The 20,762-nt window shown below is 35.4% G+C and overlaps 1 protein-coding gene across 1 annotated transcript; it reads right to left on the bottom strand.

The window, feature by feature from the left end:
* Positions 1 to 5,067: 5,067 nt before the first annotated feature.
* Positions 5,068 to 19,132, bottom strand: LOC149804711 (calmodulin-like). The gene is made up of 5 exons (XM_089943356.1): positions 18,984 to 19,132; positions 13,126 to 13,156; positions 10,174 to 10,308; positions 7,124 to 7,366; positions 5,068 to 6,202 (listed from the first exon to the last, which is right to left on the bottom strand). Exons 1-5 carry the CDS (start codon positions 18,984 to 18,986, stop codon positions 6,171 to 6,173), a joined length of 444 nt encoding a protein of 147 aa, XP_089799482.1. The 5' UTR covers positions 18,987 to 19,132; the 3' UTR covers positions 5,068 to 6,170.
* Positions 19,133 to 20,762: the final 1,630 nt, after the last annotated feature.

The following is a 20,762-nucleotide window of genomic DNA, read 5'->3' as shown; positions in this document are numbered from 1 at the left end:
TGACAAGTCTCACAAAACGGTCCCCTTAAGGCTCCATGTTGTATCAAAAATGAACTTCAAGACAAACATGACAGATTACATAGACAAAGGCAAGCCTTTAAGCAGCAAGATGGGGGGGGGGGGGGGGGGAGGCGACCAAAAAAAAAAAAAAAGGTTCGACCGACTTTGGGGCGGATGGATCACTATCAATGCTCCATTTCAGACCCTGAGGCTAAAAAAAATATATTTTGTAACTAAGCAATGTTGACTCATTAACTATCAAAAGACCAATCTGATGCTTGTATATAAGCACTGTTACTATTCATGAATGGGGGGGGGGACATAAAAACACAAGTTAACCCATTCAAGGCCCCATGAGAATGCTAATTTTACCTGCGGTAATGCTGATTTATTAATCTGAGGCTAATAAAAGGAATGATCGTGACCGGGTTGATTGATGTTCAATATCTGTTGAATGACTTTCTTGGGTAAGTGGTATGGGTTTTTTTCCGTTTTGTTTGAACCCTTCCTCCCCCTCCCCCCCCCCCGCCAAAAATGTTAATTGCAAAAGACATTTTTAGAACAAAATTTTACAGATTCAGAGGGTTTACCACGCTGACTTTCAGTTTTGCTAATTTTATAATGAAGCACATCCCCCTTCACAAAGCGAATCCTGGGTGCAAAACAATAAACACCCTTATTTGGGTTCGGATGGGGGCCCAGGCAAGTGCACCTGGGTTAAGTTTTATAATTTTAGTATTACCCATTCAATATTTCATCTTTTTAATGCATAGCAGGCACACCCACCCAACCCTACCTTTTAGTATTTTTTTTATAACGCCGACAATGGTCCAGTCACGCTCTGGGATCGAACACGTGAGGTGAGTTTCCACTGGTTGATCGAAAAATTGTCCGTACGCGCTAACCAGGAGAAAAGTATAAGTCCGATTTAAAATGGAGAAAAATCATGTCCGGATCTTTGATTCCTTTCCCGTTATTGATTTAATTCTGCGCTGAAGTTCATTGATTTGATCTTGGAAAACGAACGACTTCCCATACGAGGGCTGTTTCGGTGCTGGGTTTATACAAGAATACTAGTGAATTGTTAGCGTCAAATCCACAAAATGATTCTTCTCTGACATTTGGCCAACTATACAAAACTAGTACTTATACCAGTGCGATCTTAAGTGACCGACCATTAGGGGCTTTTATTCAGAGTTGGAAAACAAATATCAAATTCAGGCTGCGTTTACATCGCTGATATCATTGTGGTAGCCGGCGGCGTTGTGTTAGCGATAATCCGTTCCAGTCGTGTGGTTATTTCTGCGGTCATTATTGTTTGTAGGGTGGATTCTAAATGTCGCGCTGGCAACGTCGGCGCGGATATGTTTATGTTCTTGTGATACCGATTATAAATACCCCTGATTGCAACAAATTCATTGTCTGATATTGCACCGTCGTTTAACCCCGCCGACAATAATGACGATATATTTATACACGCATCTGTCTCCGCGTACATTATTTATGTGTTCATGTAATTTCTTGCTGACACGTTATTTTTGCGATAAAACTGAGGCTACCAGCAACAACAACACAGACATCGATTCGAAACACAGGCGGTATCACATGCTTTGCTGATAACGTTCCGATCAACATCGTTGTTTCAGCGAGGAAACCGCGTTTACAATATTATTGATGACCTTTCGTTTGCGTTATTTTTTGTTTGTTTGTTGTTTTATCATGTGCTCGTCAATGATTTCACCCAGTGATGCTTTCCACGCACATGCTTGATTATACCAAAAGGACTGTGTGGGATTTATGATGGTATATACTACACCACCAATACGTCTTTCCGATTAAGTCTTCATCCTCTGTATTTTGATTTAACATGGCTGACACTGTTTCAGAAAATCAATCGGTGGAAGAACGACATGTATATGTCGTAAATATCATAAATCATGCAGCGCTAAGCAAGGAGAGTCTGAAGACCCCAGCAGTGTGTTTGATGGAGTTCTTCTGTTGTGACCACATTGATGATCCTGACGCTACTGTGTATACCGCATTGATGAGAGGAGTCCTATGGATAATACAATCTGGAATGGCTCGATTTCTTCGTTTTCTGTTGGCTTAACGTCGGCAACCATTGGATTTATAGAGAAATCAGTAGTGACTATACTTATGTTTCTGCAAAAATTCGTAGACACGGTTGCTTGATTGCTAGATCTGAATATAGACAATCCTTCAACGATTATTGTTAGCGAGGTCCTTACCGCGATGTCGTCCACGTATTTCTTCGCTGCAGCGTCATCATCCAATACTGGTCCCCCAAGTTAAAGAGTCTATTTCCGCTCATGTTGAGCTCACCAATCATTGTATCGCTGGCTTTAGCAACACGATTAAAGATCTCTTTTTTTATGGTCCCTCCGATTGATACGCTCGAGTCTTTGATGTTATCGTTTTCATAAGATCAGCAAGTTCATCTCGTGTCGCATACGTTGCCAGATCAATTTCGCTGGGACCCTTGCGTGCAGCAAATTTTACATAAATACCATTATAAACCGTTAACTGGTTTGAAATGGATATGGTGTACGATGTGGTGTGGATCAATCAGCTGATTATACAATTTTATTGGCAAAAACAACACCTATTAATTTTTTCATGTTGTTGTAAATCTTTGTTATTACAAATAATATTTCAGGGGTTTGTGGCTTACTTATCCTGAAAATGAAAAAGTTTTGTGGAGGTGGTATAGTCACTGCATATGTATCCATGGAGAATTTTACTTTGAGACCTGGTATGCTATGCTCATTTTGAAATACATCATCAAGATGATCTGCTCTTTTAAAACAAATATATGCAACTGATATTCTAAAATATCCTTTGGTTAAGTTATTTTCATGGGTTTCCCTACCTCAATATAAAAGTTTGTTCTCACTTTTATAGATGATATACAACTCAAATATAAATACACTCATTATATTGTTTTGCATAGAATCTACTACTGCTCGATTATTAATCTTGGTATTCATCTCTGTAATCTTTTCACCAAATCTGTGTCCACCTGTCCTTTAACTCCATTAGCTACTGCTGATACTCTACAGAGATCTTCAATTTTATTTACTCATTTTGTATATTATTGGAATCTGTTCTATACATGTTTATCATTACGTCCATTAACTGATCCCGATATTTCCGTGAGCCCTCTGTTGATCATTTCAATTGAGGTTTTAATGTTGACTAGATCACTAAGTTGTGTGTGAATATCAGTGAGTTATGTCTTGATGACTAATCAATTTCCAAAGAAACCATCAACGAGATCAAGAAGAATCCAATAGTTTCCGAGATGACTTGTAAAACGCAGTTACACGACCATAATATTCAGATCGTAGTGTGATTATTCCTTGAACCGATCTTGATATTTCTGCGAGCGTTTGTTAATCGTATCAATTGAGTTTTTAGCATTGAATAGATCACAGAGTTGTTTGCGAATGTCGACGAGCTTAGTGCTGACAAGTATTGGGTTTCCAAAGAAACCATTGGCTACATCAAGAAGAATCTACTTATAATGTTAGTCTATGACTTTTGCTAAATATTTTTCTTTGTTACCTGTTAAGAGAAAGTAATTCTCAATAAGTATATCTATTTCTGTTTCAAAACTGCTATATACTATTGAGCTCAACACCTTTGCTGTGGTCAGTGTGTAGACAGTTTGGTATGCAACCAAAGAAAACATGAAGAGAAAAACAGACATGATTTTGGTATTCCACAAAAAAAGTTGAAAACTTGATTAGCAGGGTTTGGAGGTTCTCCCCAACGTGGTCTCGAGGGGCAGCACCCCTGATCTGGGGGTCCAGGCCAAAAATGCATTTTACAATCATAAAAACAGCTCCTGGTTCAACTTATGATCATAATATATAACAAAATAACCATTTGAGAAACTAACAAACTTACCAAATTCTACTCGACTTAAATAATTTCACCATATTTAGTCGCATGAATTTGCTCTCCAATACTATTGATGCTGATGTTATTTCACGTGCATGTCAGTGTTCACATTGTAACTAAGTCACAATAATTTCTCAATTTTTGCAGCAAATATATTATACTTCTCTCTTTTCGTAATAAATCTGTAAAACAAACACCCAAGTTGCCAGTAGCTTCTCGAGGGTCGGTGGTTCTTTCCGGGGTTTTCCCGGGTTCTTCCTCCACCATTAATACTGGCCGCCATGTATAGCCTATCTTGTGCTGAAAAATGGCGTTAAACCCCACAACAACAACAACAACAAACACCCAAGTACATCAACTATATACAAATAATCCCATACATTCACTTGTCTTTTTCTCCAATGGACACAACCTGTTGATATGACAGTCGAGCTCTTTTTGTGGCTTTGGCAAAGATTTCTTTAGCCTTCCGTTTTGGCTCACTGTGCCATTGTTTCTTTTCCTTCTCAACGAGTCTTTTTTCCTTTCAAGCTGGTGCTTGTATTGCAGTGCACATATTATGACAGAAAGCTACATCTGTTCTCTCATGCAAGAAATCTTTCTTCTTACAGTAATTAAATGTACTTTTTCCAGATGCCTTCTGAGCTTCATTTTGTCTGTATACAGCTTCTTCTGTAGGTGCTGTTCCAAACTCTTCCGAGATTACCAGAGAGCAGAAGTAACAAAATGCCAGTCCTCTAGCGTTCAGCTTTCTTATAATCTATCTAAATTTCAGTTAAATTTTCACTCCAGCCATTCCCATTTCCTTTATATAAACTTCTTGTGTCATGGTCTTGCTTAACAACTTGGGATGCCATTTTTTGCATGCATGCTTATTCTTTCGAATGCTACCCATTTCCATTGCACAAAGATTCATTGGATGAATTTAAACCTTTGACCAATCAGAATACTCTTTATTAGAGTCATGTGCTAACTAATACATGGAACAAATAATTTCAAAGAGTCACTGCAGAATGACACCAAACAGACCATTTTAAAAAAGCCAGATCAGAGATAATTAAAAAAAAGGGAACTATATCAAGAAAAATCAGATTGACGTCAGGAGAAAAGTGGAATTCCGCTTTAAAATGGAGAAAAATCAAGTCTGGATAAATAAACTTTAATATTCTTTAGTCATCAAATAATTTCACCAGGAATGTAAAGACAACATATGAAAAAAGACACAGATCTTCATAGGTATGTTGATACATATAAATGCATAACTTAGAAATAAGGCAGAAATTTGTTACTGAACAAATACATTTTTCTTTATGACATGTATGGATAATCAGAAATGTTTTTTTTGTTTGCATTTTTGCCTGAAATATTCAAATTCCTAAGACTGCATGTGAATTTTCAAATATTCAATGTCAAAGAGATAATGATCTTGACAATGTAATAACATTTGTTGAATCAAAAATGTCCATATCTTAGTTGATTAATTATACATTTGTATTTAAAATTGCAAAATAGATCGTAAATATTAAAGGGGAGTACTTTTAATGGCAAATTTTGAATATATTATGATTCTGATTACTGTACTGACTCACATATATGCCAAATCCAAGTGTAAACTGCATATACCCAGATCTACCGTCACATAATGCACCAACAAATCAAGGTCTATGCAGTAATGTTAAGACAAATCAGTAGCACACAGACCATGATTTAAGGTGCTTTATATGACAACACATCCGGGCATATGTTGTCTGCAAATGAACAAAATTTATGTTATTCAGGTCGTTTCAAGTTTGGATAGAATGAGCTAAGAAACGGATAATGCGAATTTGTATCCACTGAAACGCCAAGTTCAACTTCCACATTAGAAGCCATTTCAACAGATAATAAATCTTGACAATCATCCCATTATCGTATAGTTTTACCTATATTCTTTTGGGATGACAGATGAAACTAGTATAATGTAAATGTTACAAGACAGTATCATTATAATTGAAATGCTCTTTGTCTATTCACATAAACATGTTATGGTCACATAAAAAAAAATGAATGCAAACAAAATGTTGATAGCCAAAAACACAGGAAATGAATTTCTGAAAATGCTAAGGAAGAAAACCTAACACTGGAAAATGTAGATATGGCCCAATCCTATTCTTTTAAATCATCAATTCATACTGTGTCTTCCTACAGTTTATTACCACAAAAATTTCTTAAAATCATGTTTCCCTGGTCCAAATACATGCAGCTTTTCACTGTCCTGATGTAATTATCTTCACACAATCTGAAAGAAAATGAAGAAAATGAGCTCATAATAGCTTTGAAACATTGCCGTTTTTGAAAATCTAAGATGAATCTATAAATTCTCTAAGCACAGATAGGAGTGATGTCCCTTTACATAAAAAGGAGATCAGCTGAGAATTACAAGTTTAGTTAAACTCTCCAGAAACATTTTAAAACTAAGCAAACTGTTCATGAATTGGGGTTCATTTTACAATGAACATAAACTAGCATACATCATACACAATTTGGCTTAATTTCAACAAGTAAATGCTGAAAGGCTTCCAAAACAGAAATACCCTACCTTGAAATGACCTCTGTAATCAGATAATTATAAAATCAGCTGTATGGCTGTCAGAGCATTGATGTATCTACTTTTATTACAATGCAAAAATGTGTTGAAAGAAAATATATTCCTGCATTATCCAAAATCTGATTATGATATTTAAATCACAAATTGGCTTATTCTGTTTTCAGTAAAAACTGATCTCACTTTAGTCCACTTCATACGTTTACAGCATTTTTAGCTTTTATTCATTTTTGATAATTGGGCATCTTTTGAATGGTACTGCAGATAACCAAGTCCAACTATGAACAGAATAGACCCCAATCTGACACTGCATAATGCACCAACAGATCAGGTCCTTTGTTTTTTTTTGTTTTACTCATTACTTTTAAAATATGCTGACCTGGTCTGATAGTGCATTATGTGAAGGCACATCTTGCTCTTATAACTCTATATATATGGTAGCACATGATGCATATTCAATGTTGATATTTAATTCTCAAAGAGATGAATCTGATTTATATGGTCACATGAAATAAGATGAACAAACATAAATATATCGGAGAATACTAAATTCTTGATTCTCACATTATGAAGAAATAAATCTGCCAATCTAGTACTCTTTTAAAAACATTTTACCCTCATAGTTTACGTATCCTTCTCCAGTCATGTCAACTTCTCTTATCAGCTCATCCACTTCTCCATCCGTAAGTTGTTCCCCAAGATGTTCTAAAACATGCCTCAGCTCTGCTGCTGAGACATAACCACTGCCATCCTTGTCGAAAATCCGGAAAGCATCGGCAAGTGCAGCAGGTGTCTCTGGTTCAGGGGCATTTCTACTAATGAATTCCCTCACCTCCTTAAAGTCAAACTTTTTATTGCCTATGAAGAAAAAAATTACAATCTAAAACTGTAATCTATAATAACATATCTCTCCACTACCAAACTTTTCCTACTTGTCTCCAAGCAGAAACTGTAAACATTAATCATCATACACACCAAGATTAAAGCCATCTAGACAAAAAGATTGGTCCCTGTGAAAGTGCATAAAAAACAAGGTACTGAAACAAAATTGATAAGACAATTGTTTTTAAAAGCATTATTTTTATACTCTGCTTCCGAAGCTATTATTATTGTTCACGCCAAGAAGCGAGACTTTACTAAGTGAAAGAAAGACTTTCAGTAATCCTGAAGTGTGTGATCCCTATTAGAAGACTAGTTCATGCATCATTAATTACCTTGATTAGCTACAACTGAGACCTACCTAGCATGAAGTGCATACAGTCCACTCATCATATTCCTATACCCATTCACAATCCACAAATATGCTGATAATATTATATAGACTATGTATTCTCATTAACATAGAAAGACTGCCAATGAATAAACATACTTGTTCCTACTTCTAAATGCAATGGTTAGAAGACTTCATTCAGGCTGGTATGTATATGGCATGGAAAAATCTATCTTGTCATAACCTATGTTGGTAATATATATATGTGTGTGTGTGTGTGCATATATATATATATATATATATATATATATATATATATATATATATATATAGACAAGTCGCATGATTACAACATAAATACCTCATTATAAAAGATCTTTAAATACAAATTTCAGTGAAGTCACAGAAACATGAAATTAGGGTCATAGAGACCTCATTCTACAATGAAGGTGTAGTACTTGTTTAAATGCACTAAGTCACTAATTTTCAGTATAACAGATAGGATTGTACACATACAGCATGCAAAAAACCTGTGTGATTTTGGTTTGGTGCTTTATGGCACTGCAACACAAGTAGGTTATTTTGTGACAATGCAATTGGAGTGAGTGCCTTGCCAAGGACACGTCGGAGTAGCTGGTCCATTTCAAACCAGCACCCTTTTGGTCATGAGTCTGGCACACTAACCAAGGGGCCACTACAGCTCCACTTGTGTGGTCATAAGCCAGTGAATAATATAAAATAAGTCACAATGAACCTCTTTCATTATAAGGGCATAGTACTAAGAAAGATGATCATTATGACTTTCATGAGTATAGCATCAAAAGTGCCTAAAAAAATGGGCATTAAAATGAATAAATTTAACCCAAATCAGTAAGTGTAAAGGGCCATAATAACATATTTCTGCAATGAGCCAGTAGTGCTCATTTGTGATGCATCGCTGTGACGTTAGACCAAATTAGATTATTCCATATACAATGATATGTAGCTATGATGTCGTAGACTTAACTTGGCTGAGGCTACAGTGTGATCCTATACCTTGCAATAGAGCAAATAAAACTTTCTGAAAGACAACTGTAATTAAAATCTACAACCTAAGCAGACATGTTTTTCAGTAAGTTTGGCTAACAATAAAGTTATTAAACCAGTATCAGGTAAATTATATTGGTTAGTTTAAGCTAACCATACTTTGTCTGCCACAATAGATAACATGAGAATCTCATGGTAATTAGTTTTCCAAATATGGTTTGCTATACCAAATTTGGATATTTTACGGTATGTTATTCAATGCACACCATATTTACGGGAAACTGTTAAGGAAGCAATGTCTTTACATGACACATGAGGCTGAAAGCAGAAATAGTTACCAGTTGAACTAATGTGGCAGATGATCAAAAAGAAAATATCTGATGGAGAATGTAACTGATATTTTATGTGTATTTCTACAAATACATGCAGCAATTCTGCTATTAAATACGAGGACTATTTAATTTCTTTCAGGATATGTAAGGAACATGCTCAAAATTGTTGAAAGTAGGCCGATAAAGCACCTGTGGCTTTTTCCATTGATACATGTAGGCTCATATTAGTACCCTATCCACAAAGTAGGGTTACTATTATTAGTACTGAATGGTATATAAAAAAGAAACAAAATTCCTAAGTGGTAATAAGCTGAATGCAAAAACATAACCTAAAACAAAGTAGTTACACAGGTAGGTCTCAGTGACCTTTTTTTTGTAAGGGTGTGGTACTTAAATAGATGCATACAATCAATGAGTTTGATGACACTTGAAGAATGAACTAAAACCAAAAATTTAAATACAGAGAAGTGTAAAATATAGGCCACAGTGATCAACTTTCATGATACGGGTGTAGAACTGCTCAAGATGCATCCCCTTACAAATTTTCATGATTCTAGAGACAACAGTACACATATAGGGTGAAAAACACCCAAAATAAGCACAACAACTTAATGTACAGGGGCAGGTGCTGTGAAAGCCCCTCAAAACAGTTGCCTTTGACTAGGAAGAGAAAGAATGAATGAGATGCAGTGAGGCTGTATACATGTATATGTTTTTATAGATTCTAATGCTGATGTCAATGATGGGGATGGAATATGAACAATATTCTCCTCTACTTCACAAAGGTGACACCACCACCCCCAAAAAAAATCCTGAAATATGACAATGATATATTTGAAATGATCTATTTCCTGCACTGTGTTACCTCTTGTCAATGTCAATAAAGCAGCCAAGTTTAGGTTCAACAGTCAGATTCTTCAAAAATGTGGTGTTATGTTTTCCTACAAAAACGATATGTGTGTATATATATTTATATATATATATTAAAAACATTAACGCAGATTGTATTTAAGCTCTATTTGCCATGAAACAGTTGGCATTATCGTATGAAGAAAATAATCTATTCTACATTATGGACAAATATTCTGATGACATACCAACTTTGGCGGTGTAATTTTTTACGTCAGCTTGTGTGGGACTGAACCCAATACTTCGCATACATAAAACCACCTCACTGATATCTAGTTTGTTGTCTCCATCTTTGTCATACAAGATACAAGCCTGGTCCAACTCTGATAAAAAAGATAGAACTATATATATATATGCATATGCGTGCATGTGCTTCCTTTCAGATAATATTTTGACATAGAAAAAATGAAGAAAGTAAAGTTACTGCTACATCGTGCAAACAAAATATATATCTATATATCTATTAACATTCTTGAAATAAGTGAAATAAACTTCATTATAATCTGTGAGAGTCTGTGTAATTTTTGTCATACTTGGAGACCATGTTTACATAGAAAGACAGGTGAAAGTCAAGTTCCTGATAAATAATGCAAACAAGATGTTATTTCTCTATTAACATTCTGAAATAAGCATGAAATAAACTACATCATACATTTATTAAGAAAAACTGTCTTTTCTAAATGCACAAAATGCAATTATACTGGTTTGAGTTACAATTCACCCCAAGCAGGAATAGAACCAACGACACATCACCTCATATACTAAAGTCAAAGGAATCGAGGTGTAAAAGATCTCACTCATTACACACAATGAATCTAAACCCCATCCCACCATGATGAATGCACAAGCGCACTGGATTTCTGTTTAGAAATGAAAGGAAGATTCAATACATTATAAATTGACAATACACCAAAGAGGAATGCACTTTCCCTTGATCCTACATTACATGTTTGGATGTGTAATTATATAAAAGAAATTTATATAAAATAACACCAATATAATCAAACAAGTTAGAATTATAATTCATGGCGCAAGTAATAGTACCTATCTCAGGGCGCCATAACTCACACATGATTCACAACTTTAATTTCAATTCTTTGTAATATATACTTAAAGAATTTAACTTTACACTGAATGTGAGTCATGAAGCTTGAAAATTTGTTACACTCTGCATGAATAATCATTCATATACAGAGTAATTAGTAGAATCCTTTGTGAGATACAAAAAGATGAAATCACCTGAAATTTGTACTTTGTTTAAAACTGATTGTAATAGATTTAAAAATAAATTTGGTTTTGAAGACAAACCGTATTTTCTATGAATATTTCAAAGAATTTCCTCAGTGATATAAAAATTATAATTTGGGCCAGCACAAACCTAAAACCACTGCTAGTTTAATTGATTTTCAAGTCTCACAACTTCACAAATCATGTACAATACAAAATTCAGTTCTTATCTTAAAATAACTTATACTTAAAAATAGTTATGAAAAAAAATGAATCTCAATAAAATAAATAAACTATATATATATATATATATATATATATATATATATATATATATATATATATATATATATAATGACTGCATATAAAAGTAGGCAAAGGCAAAAGAAGGGAGCATGAATAACTTGCAAGTAAAAAGACACTGTCCTCAAAACAGTAGGGTAACTGAGTAAAATATACCGTCCTCAAAACAGAAGGTTGATTCAAAATATAGAAGTCTGACAATTTAGGCATCTCAGTTGTAGTCACCTGCATATGGTTTTAAACAGTTATTCTTCATACTTCATAAAAGGTATTAATTTGTAAAGAAGCCAGAAAACAGTAAGAAAGTTGTGTTCGTTTTCTGTTACAAGGTTGTAATCTAATAAAATAGATATAACTACAAGTCTGTGACAATGCAATATTACCCAAAGTGCTCACCCCACCAACAAATGAGCAAAGGTGTCCAGAACCAAATGCTCTCCTACGAGGGATAGATTGAAATTCTAAACCAGTGATTCACAACATTTTTGGGCTGTGACCCTAGAAAAATAGTTTGTCTAAGCCTCACAACCATGTTTCCACATCTTGATAAATTTTGCCACCCTCAAATAAAATTCCTGGCAACCCTCCAGAACGTCCACATGAACCTGATCTGGGGCTCCCCCTGGGACTTGAGTACCAGTATTTTAAACATTTCTGGACATCTATGGTCAACTCCAAGCCACAATACAAGATCCGAAGTCTGTTATCTTAAAATGCTTCAAGTGTCTCCTATGGACAATTCTTCATGAAATTTATGCATAGACAGACACATCTTTCCAAAATATGGCATATTATATTATTTTTTCATTTATCCCAAAAGATTAAAACAAAAATCATGTAACCGTTAGGTCACCGTTTAACAAGTTTAATGACAAAGACTTTTTTGACCATGTTTAGTTGTAATTTACCATATACTTCCTTTAATTTTTTTATTACAAACTGCGGCATGGTCAGCTCCAGATAAGAATCTGCAAACTTCTGGTCTCGTGTCACATTATAACATTTAAAAAATATATGTTTTTTGATGTAAGAGTCAGTGTACACATACGTTTTTGACAAACTGAATCCAACGCTAGTCCAAATGTTAACAGGATCCTCGACTGACGAGGTGGTACTTTGAACAATCATGCATACAATACAAAACCCATTTTTATCAATAGTGTGAAAGAAATTTTTTAAAAAAAAGAATACAAAATGATAATAAAAAACCCATTTAAAGTTTGTGGTCACTTGTAATATTTCTTCACAAATATAGAATAGCATCCCGAAATCATGATGTACTGATGATGCTTGAAGATAGGCTACTAATTGTTATCAATTGAAATTATACTTGGTACTTCTGATAGTATTCATATTATTTAGGAACAGTATCACAACTTGTCTATTTCTCCAGGCACTGCTTACTGTTTCAACTGAGCTTATAATTATAGCTCCAGTAAAGCGTTGTCATCAAAAAGCAGCCTTCTGCATGCTATGACTAAACTAGCTCATTTAAAAAGATGAAAAAAGTTAATTTGTCTAATTTCTGAATTTTATAACTTTTTCTGTTTATGTTCAGAAGCAAAATGGTACAAATCCTTATGTAGTTCAAATGAATTTTGTACACTTACCATCACTTTGTTGTTTTGTTAATTGTCTCGCCTGCAAATGAAAATCAATGAGACTGAATGCATTAGTCGGAAATTTTAAATGATCCATTTAATACACCAGACCTGCCAACCCTGACGAGTCTGTCTCAGTAAGGCAGTTGAATTTTTTTCCGTAAGATTGACTAGTTCAACGGAGCGACAATAAACATTATGTTCAACTGAAACATTTGTAAAGTACCCATAGACTTTATGTACCACTAGTACAGTTGCACAAACTTTAGTTCCAAACCCTATACAACTCAACGGCTTGTTGACATATCTCAACTATAGAGAGAATTCTTGGGAAACCTTTTCCCATTTCACATGACGACAGCAACCATATCTCACGCCATTGTTAATAAACGTAACTGTGTCCTTTCCAGCTTTTACTCACAAGAATATGAATATTCCATTTTATACTTCTGTGTTGATTTTACCACTTTTCTTGAGACTTATTTTCCCAGTCATCTTCAACATGCACCGCTTTCTGGACGACATTTTCAGAAAATTATATAATCAAGTTTGAACATGCAGATGCTCAACACTAACAAGTAGGTGCAGTTTAAAGCATCAGGGGTGCTGCTGCAAAGTTAGTCTGGTTCCATGACTAATTTCATTACTTCTAATATGAAACCTGAATCCAAATCAAGCAAGGATGAACATATTATCCAGATTTTTCGTAAACAATTTGTTCCCCATGGTTTTTGCTTGCATGCCCTAAGTCCATATTTTATGGGTAATTTTCTTAATTAAGGCTTACAGTAAAATTATAAGGGTTGGCAGGTCTGATACAGAACAAAGTTCCATCATTTAATCTTGCCTGCAAATGAAAATCAAATTGACAGAACGCAATTTCTTAAAAATGATCTATGTACTACATAACTAGTTTATTCTCTTAATTCAATCAACTATCAATTATATACTTAAACCACAGTGTATCACTGAATACCCAATTGTGTCACGATGATGCGATGGGACTGAATGTCCCAATGGGTAGTCGGTGATAAATATCTAGTTTAAATGAAAAGAATTATTTGATGAAATGCATATTTGAGACAACTAATGTTCGAGATCGTTTAAAGCCCCAATGCCACCATCACATGGAAAAATTTGTATATCCCACTCATCTGAATAATACCAAATACTGAACTAGTGCTAAACATAGGTGGATGCCATTAAAACCAGATAATATTAAAATTTCATCACATGAGTTGTGTAATTTCTCCCTTGAACTGAAGAAAACCCACACCATTTTTCACATGCTTGCAAATTAATCTGATGTTGATCGGCGACATCCATGGGTTAATCGATTTCAGTCAAAAGCTGGAAGACAAGATTTGGTGACATCACCCTTGTAACATCTTCACTAGCCAAGGTTCTGATAACCCTATTTACACCTTGGTGTATTGAACAGCTATATTGGTGCTTTGTCCTAGTGACATCTATTGGATTTCATGTGTTGCCTCCCTTAGTATATAATGCCAAATAAGCAATAGTGTGGTGCATTGTACATCTGCCAAAAAACGGTGGTTTCAATTGACCTAAAAAGGATACTTTGTAAGTTTAAGATTAAAAGTATGACTATGTACCAGAGGGAATCCATTACAGGTGTATTTTAGTGAAAGGTATTTGTGCCAACATGGACTGACACTTGAAAACTGCTTATTTATCAGTCCGTTCAAGTTATGTGCTCCCATTGTCTCAATTACAATGGAACGGTGTTCAAATTTGAACAAAATTGTGATTAGATATGGTGGCTTGCTACTGCATCCAATAAAATTCATGGACCTGAAGCTCAGAAATATCTGCTTGATAAGCCAAGATATAGATAGGGTTATCGGAACCTTGGCTAGTGAAGATGCACTTGTAAAAATAAGAAGTGAACACCATGCTATGTTGGATAAGGTAGGTGATCTTGTGTGATAATCTATTCTCATTTTGTGTTTGATATGATGCAGTACTTGGCCTAACATTTATGAGTATTTTTTCATTCAAGGCATAACTGACATACAATATTTTTACTGTATGTCGCATTTTTATCAATACAGAAATCTGCAACAGCTGGGTTGGTCTTCAGTCCTAGTTTGCCTTCAAAGTATTCCAGGGCAAAAACTGATCACAAATATTCACCCAAGTCAGATTTTTATCTAATGCATGCTTTTTCTTCTCAGATTCACTTAAAAAGGTGGGCCTTCCTCTCTTAAATCCCACTCTAATCGATTTGTCTGCCACATGTGAATGTTATCGAACCAGGCACTAACACAATAACTGTTGATACACCACCAAACAAGATTACATTTTTTCAAAAACAGGAGACATTTATTTTGTGAGACAATCATCAACATCGAAATTCAATTTCTGTATTGCTCAACTAGTACAATATTGATGTCGTGAATTAATTAATTGGAATTAATAATGAAACTTCTTATCATCCTTGAGGATATTCCCTAGTGCCAGTTCAAGAATTTTATGCAACTCGCTTGGCCACAATGGTCTGTATCTGTGAAATCAAGTAGGATTTTTGTGCCTTTTAACCTCTTTTTATTTCACCTCTTTTATTTGATTCAAAAGACGTAATTAATGTGATAATACAAAGGAGGCCAGCTTTTAATTCAGTGCAACAATACAACAAATACTTCCGGAAGTCAGTTGTCAAAACACGGTTAGCACTTAATTAGGTTCTCATAAACGCTCGCAGACAGCTGTTATGGTAGACTAACGCATTTTATGTTTAATTACAAGAGGACATATTGCATTTATGACGATTACACTTGAAAAGAACTAAAAGAAATAGAACACAAATTTCAATTGATAAATTTTTTTAATTTAATTTGTATTTATTCAAGTACTGCATCCACTCGGAGTGAGTCACATTTCACTGAACAAAATTTCCTTACATATCGTTAATTGTGGTGTACTAGGAATGTCGTTTGGAATTAAAATGTAAAAAAATATATGACCTATTTTTAAATTTGATATTTCAAAGTGTTGAGTGTTGATTAAAATTTCCAGGTCCTATCTACCGTTTTCGATGATATAATGAGCGATACATCAAAGTTTCCGTTACCAATTTTGATCGTGATTTTCTTCAAGTGCAACAAATAGGGATCAATTTTTGGGGTATTTTCTGGTTTAAAAAATGTGATCCATGCTGGCCCCCGCGTTATAAGCGGGTTTGCAAGTTATCATGGGAGTGGTGTATAAGTTTAATCCAGGAATGTTATTCATATGTTATGCAACTGCATGATGTACCTAGTAAACAAACAAGCAAAACACCATTTATCCCCATCAGGGGAAGTCCCCCCCCCCACCTACTTTGGCAAATCACCATCCAGCCTTAAATCTAAAGAAAGGCCCTGCTGGGGGTGGGAAAGTAGGCAAGAGACGTATAGAATGGAAATCCCAGTGGGGCTTCAGGACACATTTTGCCACTTTATAGGACAATACACCAAGTACACTTCACTCACCAAAATAATTTCATGGCAAAAACAATCCAAGTGGAAAAAACACCTTGTTTATTCGTAAATTATAGGTTGGGAATAATAATTATTCTTGTAAATATGATTTTGGAATGACAAAAAGCAGGAGGGGGTTGGTTAGTGATTTTGCCTTCAAGTTCATGAATCACTTTAAAAGTGAGTAAATATAATATCACTCAACTTCCTGCTTCAGCCAACTGCTTAGTGGGAAAATGTACATGTTGCCATTATAAGAGTACATGAAAAGAACATGATGCAATCGCTAGGCAGAAATTTCAAAATCTGATACTGGCTCCAGGGTTGGAAAATATGCTGATATTTACAGTGAAAAAGAGTACATAAAATAAACAACTTCAGCTTCCATTATTGTGTTTATTTCTGAGTGCAACTGAATAAGCTGTGCACATGAACTCAGAATCAAGATATGTTGAGACTTAGACAAAATGCCAGTAACAAATATGGATAACTATTTTGGAGTTAAGCAGCAAAATGACGAAGAATGAAGAGTGCTCAAGTTGCTACGACTGATAGTTTGGATGGAACAGTAGCCACGTGTAAGAAAGTGTGTCATGCCTGGCTTGGCTATTGGAATAAGACTATTCCTCGGATTGACAAAATTCAGCTTAACTCTGATGGACAAACAAGAGCTATATGTCAGTGTCATAAAGAATGTAGAAATTAAACTCGAGGCAACTAATAGTTCTAATCTGCAAAGTTTTCTGGGAGCAGACTGCACTTTGCTGGTGGGATTCCTATTTTTACCATTGTATATACTCTAAATACTATTATTTTAAACATTTATTTAATTTATTCATTCTTATATTTTCAAACTGAAAATCATAGTTAACTTAAGAGGAACAAAAAGACAACTTTCAGTAACGCCTTCTTCATCATTATATTAACATCACAAACATAAAAAAATCAGTCCTGTTTTGCGTCGTAAAAATACTTCTTTTAGTGCACACCCAACCATGTCTATACAAAGTCTAAAATCCCCCATAGCGATAAAACCTGTAAGATAGCATATAATATCAGTGTCAAATACCATATCTGGTAATTGATAAAAAAAAAAGCATTCAATGCTTCTCCTAGTCTGCTGATTTGCATTGAAAAGTCTTACTCCTAGGCAGCCGTAAATGCAAAGCATTTTCAAAGCTGAATGCACACCTTGATCTAATTATATGGCAGTTTTTTTCGGGTTCTTCCCCCACCAAATATACAAGCACCATGTATATCCTATCATGGTGCTGAACCCCACAAAGCCACACCAAATTTGAATTTAGCTTAGTATTAATATAAAAATGGAATTTAAGAAATATTTATTGCTTTCCAACATAAAACTGGTTACAGCTAACTTCAGCTTGCCAGACCTGTAAGTGCAGCTAAGCATGCTTTGATTCTACTGCTGAACATGTTTGTTCTAGGGTGCAGTGCAGGGTTGGACAGAGGGTTTAAACTTTGAAGTGAAACCTAGAAAAATATTCATGTTTACAACCTATATCCATAATTTTAAGATATAAAGGCTAAGCAATGTGAATTATATCTGAGACATCTTATATTTCAGGTAACACTTTGGATTTAACATAGAAAATCCTGCATTTTTTTATAAAGGAGAGAGAGAGAGAGAGAGAGAGAGTAAAACTTCATGTGTTTAGGTATAAATACTATGTAGAAAAAACTACCTTTAATCCCTACTGTGTATTACACTGATAATGTAAAACGCCTCCCAGGCTACTGTTTTTATTTTTTTTGGTTGAGTCGCCTAAAACAAACAAACAAAAACAGACAACAAAACATTCAGCAGGGGAGGCGTTTTACAAGGTATGACTAATCTTGTATATGCGTTACAAGATTCATGTCCAAGATAAATGTTTACCAACATGTTATTTACTACATTAGAAATAAAACCCACAACTGAACTTACAAAATGTTCGTTTTCTAGTATGCAGCTTTAAACGTACATAACGGTGATTGGCTTCTTTTTTTACAAATATTTCCTTATAATTATTTGTAAACTTGGTTCTCCCCCACATCGTACACTGTCATACAACCTCCTTTAAGAAACCCTTTAAGATGCAGAATTCATAAATTCTAATTGTCGAAAACGTGTTCTGGTTTCGTCGTAAACTATGCCCATTTACGATCTGGCAGACACTATCCATGTTAAGTTCATCCTTCCTCAGTAAAATCAATATGCAAAATCGGGCAAACCAACATCCTGTGCTGAACAAACCTGTTAAACGAACAACAATGTCGGCCGTTCAGTGTTGGCCAAGGAAAACGAAGCGAGCGATTTAAATCTGACCCCCGTGTACATGAAAATATCATATTTGCCTCAATATCGCCTGTCACAAAACTCACCATTTCTGATTGAAAGTTGAGTTAGAACTAGTCGCAGGTACACGCAAAGACACCTGTCAGCGAGATTACTAATGCCGTTCGCTTATATTTCTCCGCCCAATCCAACCGGTTTGCATTCCACTGTGCACCGTCCAGCAATCGCGGGGCTCTTTCGGGGTAGAAACTACACTCCGATAATGATGGATGCTTAAGTCGGAACTGTCTCTTATTATTTAAAACTTTCATCATGTATTTTTTTATATATTCCAGTTTTACTTAAAACTAATGTTAGTTCAATGTAAGGTGTGTCAAAGGCATGGCTGTAATTATGTTGGAAACCCCTGAGCGCATCTTCGCTAGCCAACGTTCCTATCGACACCATGGCGTATCGAGCAGATACGTCTTAACTTTGGGTCTGTGAATTTCATTGGATGCGGCGACAAGCCACCACATGCAATCAGAATTAAGTTGTTCAAATCTGAACACCGTTCCTACATGCCCAAGACAAGGGGAGCACACAACTTGAATGGACTGATAAACAGTGACGTCGCTAGGGGGGTGCAGGGAGTGCGGACCGCACCGGGTGACACCATCTTAGAGGGGTGACACCAAAATGAAAAACTGCAAATTTTACAGAGCACACACTGCTCGGTCTAGTCGGATTTCATAAGCGGATAACCGATCATAGTTAAATACATGACTAGCAGGCACAGCAGTGGCGTCGCTAGGGGGATGCGGGGGGTGCGGACTGCACCGGGTGACACCATCAGAGGGGGTGACACTAAAATCACATTACTAAGGATTTTTGTATGGTCTGTTACGGAAGGAGGACCATGGGGGTGACACCATGAGCTACCGCACTGTGTGACACCAACCCGAGTGACGCCACTGTTTTCAAGTGCCGGACCGTGTTTGCACAAATACGTGTCATTCAAATAAACATGACATGGCTTCTCTCTTGTACATAGTCATACTTTCGATGTTAAACTTCCAAAGTATCCTTTAATGTAAGCTTTCCACTATTTTCGGCCGATGTACAGAACACACGGTACTAATTGTACGGTAAAATGGGAACCAGCCTGGAAATAAGTGAACATAAAATAGAGTATATAATGGTTTGGGATGGTCAGGATTGGTTGATAATGAAAGTTAATCTGTAGGAAAAAGAATCTTTTGAGAGCTTATCTTATCTGTAACAGAATTTTTTTTTTTTTGAGACATTGTTTTCTTGATGGAATTTCAGTCCTTTAAAAGTCTTAAGCTTGGAACATTATTGAAATTAGCACCCGACTCTTTGGTACGGAATTGAAAGCACGTGTTTCAAATACATGTACGTCCAGAAAATGCCGCGAGTCAAAACCTGTTTTTTTCTACACAGAAGATGTCATCCCGGTTTCATCTGTACTGATAAATATATGTTTGATCATGAATACTCAGATTTATGGTTATAGAATTTACTAAGGGAGGCAACTCATGAAATCCAATAGATGTTGCAAGGACAAAGGACCAGTATATATCTGTTCGTTACGTCAGGGTGTAGATAGGGTTATCATAAAGGAGCCATGTCTAGCGAAGATGTTCTGAGAGCTGCCAGATACAATCCATGCCATTTTTAGATGCAGATAATCTTGAGCAGTAGCCCGGAACGCTATATTATATCGGTACTTAATGTTGGTATTGGTATATGGTAAAACCATTTAGCATTTGCTGAATATTTACATATTGTAAAGTTTCAGTGACTTTGAGTGTATTTATTTCAATAAAAACTGTCAATCGTAAATGTTAATAAAACTGCAAATG

This window comes from Sinohyriopsis cumingii, chromosome 2, assembly GCF_028554795.1.
Source record: "Sinohyriopsis cumingii isolate HCF-2022 chromosome 2, ASM2855479v2, whole genome shotgun sequence".
Taxonomy (NCBI): domain Eukaryota; kingdom Metazoa; phylum Mollusca; class Bivalvia; order Unionida; family Unionidae; genus Sinohyriopsis; species Sinohyriopsis cumingii.
Note: the sequence above shows the minus strand (reverse complement) of the source record. Positions and strands in the feature narration are given on the sequence as shown.